We start from the raw sequence: 13,802 nt of genomic DNA on the forward strand, positions 1-13,802 counted from the left end.
CAAGGCTCAGACAAAATAATGATGTTTTTTAACACCTCTCCAAGGAGATCCTATTATTTTTTCATAGTATTTAGGGAGTTGATAGATAAAATAAAATAAGCAAAATTAAAAATATAATGGGACAGGTTTTTCACAGTTAGCCTATTTTAGGAATCCACGAACATAACAAAAACTCACATTTGCATCTTCAATCTAAGTACTGTCTTTTTTTAATGTTTGCAATATTGGGTTCTCAAGAAGAAAAGTGTTCTGTAAATTCCACACTGTCGAATTATAGGAAAAGTGATTTGAAGAATGACAAAATCACCACCCCAAATTCTGCACCGGAGTTTTAAGAATAATCAGATGTCATATGAAAGAATGCGCATCATTTAGGGGCAATTGCTGCTGTACGGTCAGCGTCACATAGCTGGCTGCAGCCTCCTGGAACTATTTCTGAACCATAATATTAAAGGGGAGATTCTCCCTGGTGTTTGTGAGTCTGTATGACTCTAACCAGGGCTCCTGCTCTTCCCTAACTACTGATCCACCCAGGCAAATAAGTAAAGAGAGCACTAGGTAAGCAAACATATTTTACATAAGCCACAGGCTGGGCAAACGAATTCTTAACTGGTTAAAGGGCACTTTATAAATGGCTCTTATCATTTTTAATGGGCTTTACACATCTAAAATCTCTTCCATATTCTTTAAAAGTCTTTACCCTTATTATCCTTAATGCTTTCCACCAGTGTGTCTCCCCGCACTCCCTGCATAACACACGCCAAGATCTCTCTTGCTTAACTTTATATATATATATATATAATCACTATTGTATTGGTTTTAAAATAATGTGTGTAGATTTTAAAGCAACGAAGGTACATTTTCTCCAGTGTCCATAAATTGCCAATTAACTAACAATTTCCAGTATTTCCATTAAGGGGTTAACATGGTCCTCTTTTGAAATGCACTTTGTGAATATATTTTTCTTTCACTGCCAGGGACTCCACCTTAGATATGATAAGCTGCAATGCTTTTTAGGCCACACAAGCTTTTTCTACTTATAGTTTTACAGAGATTAGTGAAACATGGACTCAGTCATTGACTAGGAATTGAATTTCAGGAAGGGAGAAAAAGATGCTTATTATTTTGCACATCAACAAAGAACATATTCTAGGTTCTCATTATACCCTTTTAAAATGCAGTGTTACTTTGAAAACGAATAAGCCAAGGAAGAAAAAAAATGCTAAACATTAAAAGCCAGTACTTCTCTTTCTTGAGAATATTGTTTCTTTATGATAGTCCCTCTTCAGTTTTCACTTCTTATAAAGGCATGGAACATTAGGAAGATAAAGAAAACAGTTATTGCCAATAATCCACTACAAATAATTGACTTGACTACATTTCAGTATAACTGAAGGTCACCGACTTCTTTTTCTATTTTCTTTGTTTCTAGTTTTCAAAAACTGGATGGTTGGCTTTGACCTTTAGCTTGTTATGTTATCTATGCCAGAGCTAAGAACGATTCATGGGTATTATTTATTTAGCTAACTTTATCATCAAAGCTGCCAAAGAGGATCCAGGATGGAACCAATAAAGTAATGCAGGTCCATGAAAAGGACAAAATGAAATATTGTACAGAAATGACCTCATGTGTTTTCATAGCCTCTATGTTAAGTAAATAAATTATATTAGTCTCACCTTATAGATAAGGAAACCGAAGGAATAAGGAAACAAGTATATTCCGCATTTACTGAGGCTCTGTAACAGGAAAGGCAGAGTGCTGAGTTTTTGAACATACATATAAATAAGCTAACGTCAATACCCTCCAATTGGTCACAGTCTAGTGAACATGGCTGACTGTGAAAAATACAATAATGACAATACAATGCAAAAACAAGGGAAAGGATGACTTCTAATGACTGGAATGTTCTGGAAGGGATTTTTAGAGATAGAATCTGAGACTTACTGGGTAGTGAGTGTTCTACAAATGGTGGGGCAGATGAGAAGATAAGATGGTAAAGGCATAGAAAGGCTATAACATGAGAATCTGTTACCTACCGCATAGGATTTGAGGGCCGGGCAGGAGTGGAAGGGGGATGACATGTTTAGAGGGTTTGCAGATGTCCTCGAATGTCAACTCTAATAGCAATGTAGAGAAAAGTACGGTGGCAGGGAAATAATTTAAGAGGCGATTGCAATGGTTCAGGGAAGAGGTAACGGAGGCTGGAACTGAGCAAAAGTACAAGTGGAAAGAAAGGTAATGATCGAAGTACGATCTATATAATTTGGAAACTAACTGGACATGGACCATGGAGGATGAGTTGATGATGATTCTGATGCATTAATATGAACCAGTGAACATGTAACATTTGAACAACCCTTGGGCCAGAGAGAAGGACATTTCTATGAGGGAGGTGAAAATGTTTATCTAGAGATGAGGACAGATGTCGATTTAGAAATCGCCCACAGGGATATGATGGTTGAATCCATGTGAGTGGAAGAAATCACCAAGGAACAGAGTATCCGAGAGAAAAAAGACAAAAAGGAAACCTTAAAATGCAGGGAAGAGGGAATAAAGGAAGAGTCATCAGGGTCATCTGAATGGTCTGTCTGAGAGGGAAGTGGAAGATGCAAGGTGACAGAGATCAAGGAAGAAAAGTTTCCGGAGAGCTGACTGCTCCTGAGGGGATAAGTCAGTGATTTCCTGTGGTCACAGAGGTCACATCCGAGCTCCTAAACTCCTCACCTACTTATTGAAATATCAAACGAGAAAAACAATGTGGTTTTTTCAAGAGGAACCTATGCCTCATTTTATAAGTGGCTAGCCTGGGACTCAGTCATCGAAATAAACTGAAAGTTGCAATCGCCTTCATTAAATTTCTCTGCATCTCACAGCACTTACTTACCTTACAGTGAGCATCTTAGATAACTTTTTAATCAAGTAGGAGGCTTCACGTGCTTTCCTTCATCCTCGTGGTACTGTGCAGTGGTTACATGCAAGGGCTTTCCAGTCATAGAGGCTGGTTGGACTCTAATCCGGCAGTGTGACCAGTGCTTGTTACCTTACTTCTCTAGTTTCGGTTTCTTCGTTTGCAAAATGGGGGTGGCGATACTTACCTACTAGGGTTGGGAAGAGTGCATGAGAGAACGCAAGTAAAACTCTCAGGGCACTGCCGCCAAAGGCTCCATTCATTTTTGCGGTTGTTTTGTAATCTCTCTGCGGGCAGAGGATTACTCCAACACTATTCCCTAAGGTGTACGCTCCGACCTGAGGACGTGTCAGCCTCATCCTGCCTGCCTTCAGGGAAATGAAATTCGCGGCAGGAGGGATAAACAGCTGACCCAAGGAGGAAGGGCTGGCGGCAGAGAGCCGGGGACAGCAGGCTCCCCGTAGCCTGTGACTCTCGGAGGACTACACGTCCCAGGGTGCAGCGCGCCCACCCAGCGCGTAAATTTCGCCAGGAGGACTCGTACTGAGGAACCGCGCGGCAGGAAGCAGTGCACGCTGGGACCGGTAGTCTCCGGGTCGCAAGTTCACGGGTCGGAGGAGGGCCCGAGCGAAAGGCCCCTCCCCAGTCCCGCCTTTTGTCCACGTCTCCCTTCTCCCGGCCAGTGTTCTCTTCCGTCTTCGGAGCCAGCCTCTCTCCGTCCCGGTCCCCATTGGTTTCGAGGCCCGAGGTCTTGGGCCCTACCCGGAAGTAGCATTGGGGGAGGCGGTTTCCTAGACTACGACACCGGAAAGCTGGGGGAGGCGCTCCGGGCAGCTCAGGGCGGCGGCAGCGCTGGCGCTGGAAACAGGCTTGGTGGCTTCGGGAAATAGTTCGGCGACGGCGGCCGCTCGCGTTGCTCCGCATCCCGCCCTCGGCACGGCTCGCAGCCCCCTTGCCACCGGCGTCCGGCGATGTGTCCCGTCGGCCGGGCGTAGCAGCTGCGCGTGCGCGGAACCGCGGGGCCATGAGCGAAGCCGGCAGCGGCCGGGGCTCTGGGTCCTCGGTCCCCCAGCGAACGCCATGGAGCCTGGTGGCGGCGACGGCCGCGCTCTGCCTGGTGTCGGCCACGTCCGTGTGGACGGCGGGGGCCGCGCCCATGAGTAGGGAGGAGAAGCAGAAGCTTGGGTAAGGTGCTGGACATCTTGGGGTGGGTTTCCTCTTGAAGCTGACTGCAGGCGAGGCGCCTGTCATTGCGACCCAGGCGTACAGTAAGTAGTCTCTCTTGTCGCGATGGGACGGCTGTGGCCTCGTGGGGACCCCCTGGCAAGGTGGACGGGGTCCGAGTAGGTGGGAGCCTCTGCCCGCTTTGCGACCTCGGGGTACTGTCGGGGTGTCGCCGGGGCCGTCTGTGACATGTGCAGGCTCCCCGAGGCCAGCCGGGGTGTGTCAACGCAGCTGCCATGTCAGTGGCTCGTGACGGAGGCTACAGTCCATGTCGTTGCGCGGGAGAGTCCTGCGGTTGTCTTTCCTCTTTGGTATGGTTAGATTTCTCATAGAAGTGAGCTCCCCGCTGGGAAAATCTGGCCGACCTTAGAGTAGTTGTAAAAGTAATGTTTACACCTGTTACGGAAAGGGGGGCGTTCATTGGAACTTGAACTTTACACGTTACCATTTCCTTGCAGTGCTTTTATTGCACTGCGTTTGTATAATGGGATAATACTCTATGGTGTTTTCAAAAGCCCCAATTAAGTATACCAGGTATTCACTTTACTCAGAGTAATCAGTCTTGAAAGTGTGGTAGAATTATCAATTATATTTAATTCAGAGTCAGTATTCCTAATATATGTTAGAACCCACAAATGATTAAGAAAAAAGCTAATTTACCAGTAGAGAATGGGCAAAGGACATAGTTAATTCACACAAGAGAAAATACAAATGGTCAATAAACATGAAAAGTAACTAAACCTTGTAAATGTGAAAGATGCAGATTAAAGCAATGAGTTTTTCTTTTCTTAACATCAGTTTAGCAAATACAAAACATATGGATAGCGCACTAGCTAGTTGAGATGTGAGAAAAAACCTCTGTGAGCGTTACACTTGCTGCAACTCCTAAAGTTTAAATTGTATTTACTCTGATTCATCAGCCTCATCTCCAGGAATCTATACTGCAAAAATAAAAGTACTATCAATGTAGAGATAGGTGTACAAGGATGTGCATTTTGAAGAAATGAAACATTTCCTTGGAGCATCCATGTTATGGAATGATATTCAGACATTAAAGGAGGGGTAGATCATTGGAATGCTGTCCAGGGTATATTATTCCCAAGACAAAATCAAAATTGCAAGTTGTAAAATAATGTGTATAGTACCATCCCACGTTTTGTTTTTGTTTTTTTAACAAAAAAAAAAACATGGGAAGATGATTACCTTCTGGGGTTAGGATGGAGGTGATGTAGAACCATCAGGTTTTATTTTATATACTTCCTTATTTAAGTGGTCGCAAGAGCCTTGTGTTAGTTTTTAAATAAAATAGCAATGAAAGATGCTTGAAAGAAGATATAGTATCAGTTATCAAGACAAAATTACCAATAAGTATCTTAAATTTTGTCCGTTTATGAATTTCATGCATCATCGATAACTGTTTTACTGACTATTCCGTGCCAGCCACTTTACATGTCATCTCTGTAATCCTCCCTGTTTCTTAATGAGGTGGGTGTGATCCCCATTTTGCAGATGAGGAAATTGAGACTAATAGTTGACTTGATCAAAGTCACAGAGCTGGTAAATGGTGGAGCCAGTATTTAAACCCAGGTCTATGTGACCTCAGAGCCCATTCTCTCTCCACTAACCTGCACTTCTGTAAAGACCTCAAAAGAGAAGGACCTCAAATCAGCTAAGGATAGCAAGTATCTTATTTGACCACCACTCCTCCCTCTTTCTTTTTTATTAAAAAATTTTATTTGAAGAAAAGTCATTGGGTAACTCATCTTTGACCAGTTAATTTTTAACTGAAGAAGTCCAACCAGTTCTGATCAAATTTTGAGATCATTTATGAAAACTAAATTACAATAATTTAGGCTTGTTAATTTTACTCTAGTGCAAATGTAGAATAAGAGTCTAGAGCTATAAACCACAAATACACAATTGCTTGACTGCTTTTGCTTCTGGGAATTTTCATTAGGTTTAACTGTGATTTAAAAAAAAAAACTGATTTTTGATAAAAAAGAAAATGCCTCACCCCTTTTCCTGACCCTCCAACCAAATGATGGTAAAGGCTGAAATTGTCACAAATGGTAATTGCTTAGTTGCTTGCAATTTATAGTTTATGGAATTATTTAGCTGGTCAAATGTCATCTTTCTTGGAATATGTTGTTCTTATTTTTGTGTTTTAAATGTCACAGCAGTTGTTAATGTTATCTTTTCAATTAAAAAAAAAAAAAACGAAATGTAAAACAGTCGAATTTCCATAGCACATTGGCAGGCGATATAACTTGAGAAAATCCGACTTACAGAAATTATTTTAAAAATGAAGAAGCACACATAATTGTAAGAGTTAACAAAAGATTATTAAACTCTTTTTTCCCTTGCTAGTTATTGAGAGATTTGGCATTTCTAGCCATAACTTTAACTTTGTAGCTTTTTCTATAGCCGTCAAGCCCCCAAACTTGAGAATGTTTAATTGAAAGACTGATTCCTTGCTCCCAACCTTACAGATTTTGACTTAGTAAATATCATTTGGGGATCAGAAAGCTTCATTTTAAATAGTCATCTTGGAGATTTTGAGAAACAAAGTTAGCCAAAACATACAAATCTCATTTTGAGGATTAGTTTTTCTCGTTTTAGAGATGAATATTATTAATTTGACTTTTGACAGTTTTTTTTTTTAAGTTGAGAGTACATAAAATCATCAGCTGTATCTTTTGAACATATGACAGGTGTATTAAACTAGACTTTAGTAATTTTATTCAGTTTAAGGGGAAGGCAGAGGCTTTATAGAGTATTGTTATTTCATATTAATATACATACCCACCCCTCTCATTTGAGGGACTATGTAGTATAAACAATAAATGGTAACAGTTTTGTTTCTTTGGACTCTAGCAGTATTCCGCCTTTCAGGACAGATATGTTAAATAATTTTTGTTAAGAGGTTATTGTTTTTCAGCATCAGATTTCCTTCTTTCTGCATGACATGCATCAATCTTTTTTTTTTTTTTAGGAAAAATTATGAATTTTACATGAGTTGCTGGTATAGTAAAAGTTTGGCTCAGTTCTTCGTGGTTCATGAAAGCTCTGCTAACACTGGTGTTTCCTGAATCTGTTTAGGTCCCTTTGTAACTAAAGTTTTCTTTGATTTTTTATTGGCATCTATTTATGAAGGAGTATGAACTTTTTGAAAGGCAAATAGAATATATTTAACTTTTTCCATTTCTATTCTTTTAAATTAGGAATCAAGTACTGGAAATGTTTGATCATGCCTATGGTAACTATATGGTAAGTAGAAAGCTTATCTTTATTTACCACTTATGTGAACTGAGTATTATGTGATTAGTGTTAATGGGGAATTTTGAAACCTGAATTAATAGCACATTTTATTTAAAAGAAGCTTTTAAAAAATAGTACAAATATGGGCTAACAGAATATTCCTGGTAGGGTTTCTTAGAGAACCAATTTATTGAATAGGTAAGAAGAAATTGAATTAGATTATGAATCTTCGTATTTAAACAGTTTCCTTTGATGCTACCAGTGATGTTTATTGAGTGCTTTACATAGCTAGATATTATGGATGTCAACATGAATAAGATGTGATCCCTGGCCTCCGGGAAATGATTTTAAGTGGAAAAAAAAAATCAATCTATTTACAATAATACTTTATGAAGAAAACCGTTGCTTAAAAGAGACAAACTATCACCTAATGTCTGTCAAAATTATGTCCTCATAATGGGCTTTGATTTAAATATGTTTTGCTTTCTGATACGCTGATCCATTACTGTTTTAGTGTCTTAGTGCTCACTTGAGATGAAATAGCAGTTGCAGTTTTTCAAGATGAAAAAGTTCTGGAGAATTGTTGCAGAACAGTGAATATAACTAATGCTGCTAAACCAAAAAATGGTCATTTTTATGTTACATACTTTTTTTTTTTTTTTTTTTTTTTTTTTTAGCACAGTTAATAAGTGAATCCCCTCGTTGGCTGAGGGGAGCCCCTTGGGAGGTGGGAAGGAGGGTCTGCTTCCCATGGTGGAGCTCGGGGGCCATGGCTACCCTCCATCTCTCCCCGCTTCTTACCTTTCAGTAAAATGATCTTAAACTGCAAAAAGAATTTCTAAAAAATTTTTTAAAAAGATGAACTAGTAAGCAAGTTTCGGCGTCCCCAAAAAAATTTTATGTATAATTTTGTAGAATTTGATCAAATTATTCTGATAATCACTTCTTATGACCTTGTTCTTACATTTTTAAAATATCACCCATATTTTCTCTTATTATTAAGACCTGTAAAACATAGTTGGGAAAAGTTGGACAGATAACTTAAGTTGATTCTACTTTAAATATTTTTTCAGCTGATTCTGTGAATCCATTTTTCATTATATGTTACCCCAACATCCTCATGTATTAACGTTATCTTTATAACATATAAGCATATATATTTTATGCATTTTTGTATTTTTAAACATGTTTTATATTTGATAATCTTTGTTCCCATTTATATTATACATTTTTTAAGAGTATGTATTGAGTCCTTAATAAATATTTTTAGAATATGATGTGATGAAGTTTGGAGTATTTTTACCCAGACTGAAAACACAGTTTTAAATTTATTCTTTTATCTATCTATCATCTATCTATTTATTAGATGAGGCACCCCTTGGTTGACCTTACAGCTTACAATTCCTTATTATTTTTTTTATGCCTACAGCACCTGATCTTCCTAGGTGGTCTCCCATCCAAGTACTAACCTGCTTAGCTTCCGAGATCAGACAGGATCAGGCTTGTTCAGGGTGGCATGGCTGTAGACTTAAATTCATTCTGAAGACCTCAGCCATTCTCATAATATTTCTTTCAAAATCATTTATCTCTGGTTAATTCAGTTTGGGCAACGAATAATTTAACAAATGTAGGCTAATGGTTTTGAGGTGGCCAAGTACATCTACGCTACACCCTCAAACCTTAGCCATCTCATAAATGCATACTTTTGGATCCAAAGTTGAATAAAATAGTGTATAGCTGTATCAATCCAGTACTCTCTTTATAAATCACAGTATCTTTAATATCTTGTCCCTTATTAAACAGTAGAAAGTTTTATCGATACACTTTTCCTGTAATAGAGCGCACTTAATAAATGGGTTTGTGACAGAGCAGGTGTTGTGAGCAGCCCTCAGAGGACTTCCTAGGCCAGTTTCTATTTATTGGATCCTATCCAGGTAACTTTCTGTTACAGCTGCCCACCTACACAATCTAAAGGAGAGGCATTTCAACTCCAAAGACTGGGACCCCTGGAATAAACACTCCCCTCCATTTTTCTGGTGGAGCCACACCCATCTGCAGTCTGTGCAATACATATTTTAAAATGTTCAACTGTTTTACAGTATGAGTGACTCTTAAAAGTACTCACGCTGTGCTCATTTTATTTTTTGAGGTTTGTAATGCAAGATTTAGTCTAGAATTTACACTTCCCCTTTACAAGTTCTCAACTAACATGAAACAGTTCTAAAATACGAAATAGAGACCAGGTGCCCTGTGTTTGTTGTTTTAAAGCAGTTGAAATTTTTTTCTAGTTCTTATACTCAGAAGCACTATTAGCTTGCTGTAGAGTAAGAGTTTATAGATTTGGGGGTTTGATGGGTTTGAGTTCAAATCCCATCTTAGCTCTTTAATAGCTTGGCCCCTCCACAGGTCATTTAACTCCTCTGAGCACTGTCTTCATGTGTAAAATGGGGATAATGGCAAAGCGTTTTTACAGTATATGATTTTTGAGAACAAGGACCATTTTCTTTAATTTTTAATAAGTTCATTTTTTATATGTCCTGTGCCTGATGTATAAACAATTATTAATTTTTTTGAAAGAATTGAATTCTCGTGAAAGGTATAATCAAGTAGTGCTTACTTTTTTGCATTTGATTATTGCGATGCCTCTTTGCTTTTAAATTCAAAGAAATCATTTAATAAACTTCATTTAAAATACAAGTTTATAGTGAATTTTGGAATATATAACTCTTCATATTTAGTTTGTTTTGTTGTAGTTAGTCACTTAGTGTGCTAAAATGTGAAATGCCTGGCACGTGGTGGCCTTTAATGTTGAAAGCTTTTTACTTTTTTCTAATTCTTTTTAATACTACTCTCTAGTCTAGTCTACAGTTAGATCAGTTCGTTTTAACCTTCTTGGCTTTCTGGAAAACAGTGGCATTTTCCAAAGACAGGCAGTAAGTAGAATATGATTAAGAGCAGGAACCCTGGAAATGGAGCAGGACACCCTGAAGTGGCTCTGCCACCTCCTAGCTGGGTTACATTGCACAGGTTACCTGATCTTCCTGAGGCTCCTTCCTCATCTCTCTGAAATGGTTTGCTTGCCTCACCATGTTGTCATAAGATTTAAACAAGTTAATATTCATGTGTAGAACTAACAGGAAGCACCGTAAGAGTTTACTACTACTGCTCCTAACTGCTACTGTCACTCATTATTCATTCTCTCCCTGAGATTGAAATCGCCCTTCTAAAATTCATCTAGGCTTTAACTCACAACTCATTAAAACGTACATATCCTTTCCTCTTCTAGGCATGTACCTTTTGAGGGTGTCTTTTTCCTTTCCTTTTTTGATTCCTCAGGTTCTGTTAATACTGTTTTGCAGTGACAGTGCTCGGCCAGCTTTAGATGGATTACTGCATCTTTGCCATTCCTTGGTTACATCCAAGAATTTTCTGATTTTATCAATTATGGTAATAAATATTAACATTATAACAACTCTGACAAATCTCAAGCCCCTGTCAGACTGAAGTTTATCCACAGTGAGTTACATAGATGACTTTCTCTTTTCCCTAAATAACATGAAATTTGGTGGTTTTGACAGTTCTTGTGTGACTTCATTTAACCCCAGACTACAACCACTTTAGGGCTTCTGTTAGCATGTTTTCAGTATTTGTGCTGAGGTCAGTATGCAGATTAATTTAGATGACAAAATAACATGTATTTAGGCCACCAACTGCAGAGCCTTTTTGGATCTGACTCTGATCTGATCCTTATCTTCCAGTGTTTTTCTTGTTTACTCTAGACAGCCTGAACTGTTATAAGCAAAATATATTTTGGTAGAGCCCTAAACATTGCAAATAAACTCTAAAAGAGTTGGTAAACATGGTTTCCTTTAACTAATAGAATCATGCCTAATAACCACTTCTAAGCTTGATTCTGTGAGAGCACAATTCAAAGAAAGATTAATCTTACTCATTCAAACCACAGGAACTGTTTTAAAATGTAACTTCATTGTGGATTTCCAGGCTTATGTAAGTTTTCTTAGAATTACTTTCCACCCCCCTCCCCAATGTTTCTTTTTTAAAACATTTTTTATTGTAAAATATACATAACATAAAATTTATCATTTTTGCCATTTTTAAGCACACAGTTATGTGGCTTTAAGTACATTCACGTGGTTGTGCATCTGTCACCATCCATCTCCTGAACTTTTTTGTATTCCCCTTTTGAAACTTTTTGCGTAATGGTTCTTTTTGATAATTTGTTCATCAGAAAGAATAATTCTATAAGTAAAGTAGTTTAGAAGTGGTACTAATGGCTAGGAGGAGGGAAGATATAAATTTATGTGTTTTGTGTGTGTGTGTGTGTGTGTGTAGACAATTGTAGGACTACTTTTTGTTAACCAGTGTTCTTATTCGTATACCAATATCAATGTCTTAAGTATGATATTAAGTCCTGAAAGAAGGCAGTATAAGTCTTGCAGCTTTGTTCTTTTTCAAAATTGTTTTGGATATTTTAGGTTCTTTGCATTTTTTGTGTGTAAATTTTAGAATCATATTGTCAGTTTCTACAAAAAATAAAAAAAGCCTATTACACTATTGATGAGGATTATGTTGAATCTATAGCTCAATTTAGGAAGACTGACTTAATATTGAGTCTTCCAATCCAATATGGGGCCCTGTCCATTTATTTAGTACTTATTTAATGTCATCAATGTTTTGTAGTTTTTAGTATACAGGTCTTACACATCCTTTGTTAAATTTATTCATAAATATATCATATTTTTGATGTTGTTACGGGTAGTTTTTCAAATTTTAGTTCCAGTCGTCTATTGATATTATACAGAAATACAAAAACCTTTTTGTCAGTTTTATATCCTGCAGCCTTGCTAAACTCACTTACCATTTTTAGTAGCAGTTTGAGATAGATTCCTTAGGTTATTCCACGTGGTCAGTTATGTCATCTGCAAACAAAAAGACTTTTCTTTCTTCCTTTTCAATCTATATGCCTTTTATTTATTCTTACTGCAGTGGCTAGGACTTCTAGTATTATGTTAAGATTCTTGCCTTGGTCCTAATCTTAGAGGAAAAGCATTTGCCTTTCACTATTAAGTATGATGTTAGCTGTTGGTTTTCATAGCTGCTCTATATTAGGTTAAGTTCCTTTCAGTTTCTAGTTTGCTGAGAATTTTCATCATTACAGGGTATTTGATTTTGTCAAATACTTTTTCGGCATCTATTGATATAATCTTCCTTGAAAAATCTATTAATAGCAGGACTTTATTTCATTATAACATTATTATTTATTCATATAAAATTATGTAAGTTTGATTTATTTTATCATTGCTAAATCCAAATAAATGTAATCTTAACTACCTGAAAAATGGTTTAATACGTGAATATAAATAGTGAACAAAAGGCAATAGGAAAATTTGACCTGGGATGAAATTTGACTGATAAATTATGCAAGTTCAATCATTAATTAGCAGTATGTGGTAGATGGTAAATGTCATTTAGTTTTTATATTAGGTTAGAATATCTTCTCTGCCTTCAGGAGGGAGGAAGGTATTTAACAATAAGGATCTGGAATGAAACATTTAAAAATGTACACAACTTTATTGGAAATTAATTAGATTTGGTATTCAACAACTCACTTTTATAAATAATCCTTTTGTTTTATTGTTTGTAGTAGAATGAAGTCTTCCTTTTGCCTAGTTTTTGGGATTGGTTTTATAAAAAGTCAGTTTTTGATGCTGCTTTGATTTGAGTGTTTTCAGACAGTTGTATCACTTCAAAGCTCTAGTAAATTTAGAATCCAATGTTGAGAGTCTACAGTGTTTTGTTATATTTTATGTTTTTGCTCTTGCTTTTAGTTAGGTGCATGTTCTGTGTAATTCATATCAAGCTATCACCTAAGTTTTATTTCTGAGTGATAATTATTTAATGTTTTTTGTGGCTCTGATTCATAGCAGTATGAATTTCTTATCCCTGGTTCTGACAGTACATTGTGAAGGGAAAGTATTACTGTGCCTCAAGTAGCCAGGCAGGGTGTTTGAAGTGTATTATGGCTGTTTATTTGCCACGTATGCATTATTCTGGATTTATGCAGACTGACTGTAGTTTGCTTTGTGGTTGACCCAAAGAAAAGGCTGTGGTTTTGTTTTTATCCTTAATCTTGAAACCGAGGGATATAAAGTATTTTCACACCTGGTTCAAAACTCCCTTATTTGATTATTCTAGTTTGTAGTTGCTATTAATATTTTTCTTATCTAGATAAGCTTAGGGTTGGAGTTTCATATTCAATTTCAGAAAACAGCATTTGTGTGTGTCTGTGTGTGTGTGTTACAAAACCCTAAAAATAGTAGTTACGAAGCTTTTAAAATAAGCAGTGGTTTAAATAGCTCTTGATTTTAAAGAAACGCTTTAAAATCAAAT

At 37.3% G+C, this 13,802-nt stretch overlaps 1 protein-coding gene across 3 annotated transcripts in view; it reads left to right on the forward strand.

The window, feature by feature from the left end:
• Window positions 1–3,747: 3,747 nt before the first annotated feature.
• The window catches only part of EDEM3 (ER degradation enhancing alpha-mannosidase like protein 3), a 51,169-nt gene continuing 41,114 nt past the window's right edge, over window positions 3,748–13,802 (forward strand). For 2 of the 3 annotated variants that reach the window (XM_016145608.2, XM_016145610.2), the window contains exons 1-2: window positions 3,749–4,094; window positions 7,355–7,400. In XM_016145608.2, the coding sequence (XP_016001094.2) occupies window positions 3,934–4,094; window positions 7,355–7,400 (207 nt within the window). In that variant the 5' untranslated portion in view covers window positions 3,749–3,933. Of the gene's footprint in view, window positions 4,095–7,354; window positions 7,401–13,802 lie in introns of all 3 variants that reach the window. The other variant, XM_016145611.2, reaches the window with a different exon arrangement.

This window comes from Rousettus aegyptiacus, unplaced genomic scaffold (assembly GCF_014176215.1).
Source record: "Rousettus aegyptiacus isolate mRouAeg1 unplaced genomic scaffold, mRouAeg1.p scaffold_m13_p_17, whole genome shotgun sequence".
In the NCBI taxonomy this organism is placed as follows: domain Eukaryota; kingdom Metazoa; phylum Chordata; class Mammalia; order Chiroptera; family Pteropodidae; genus Rousettus; species Rousettus aegyptiacus.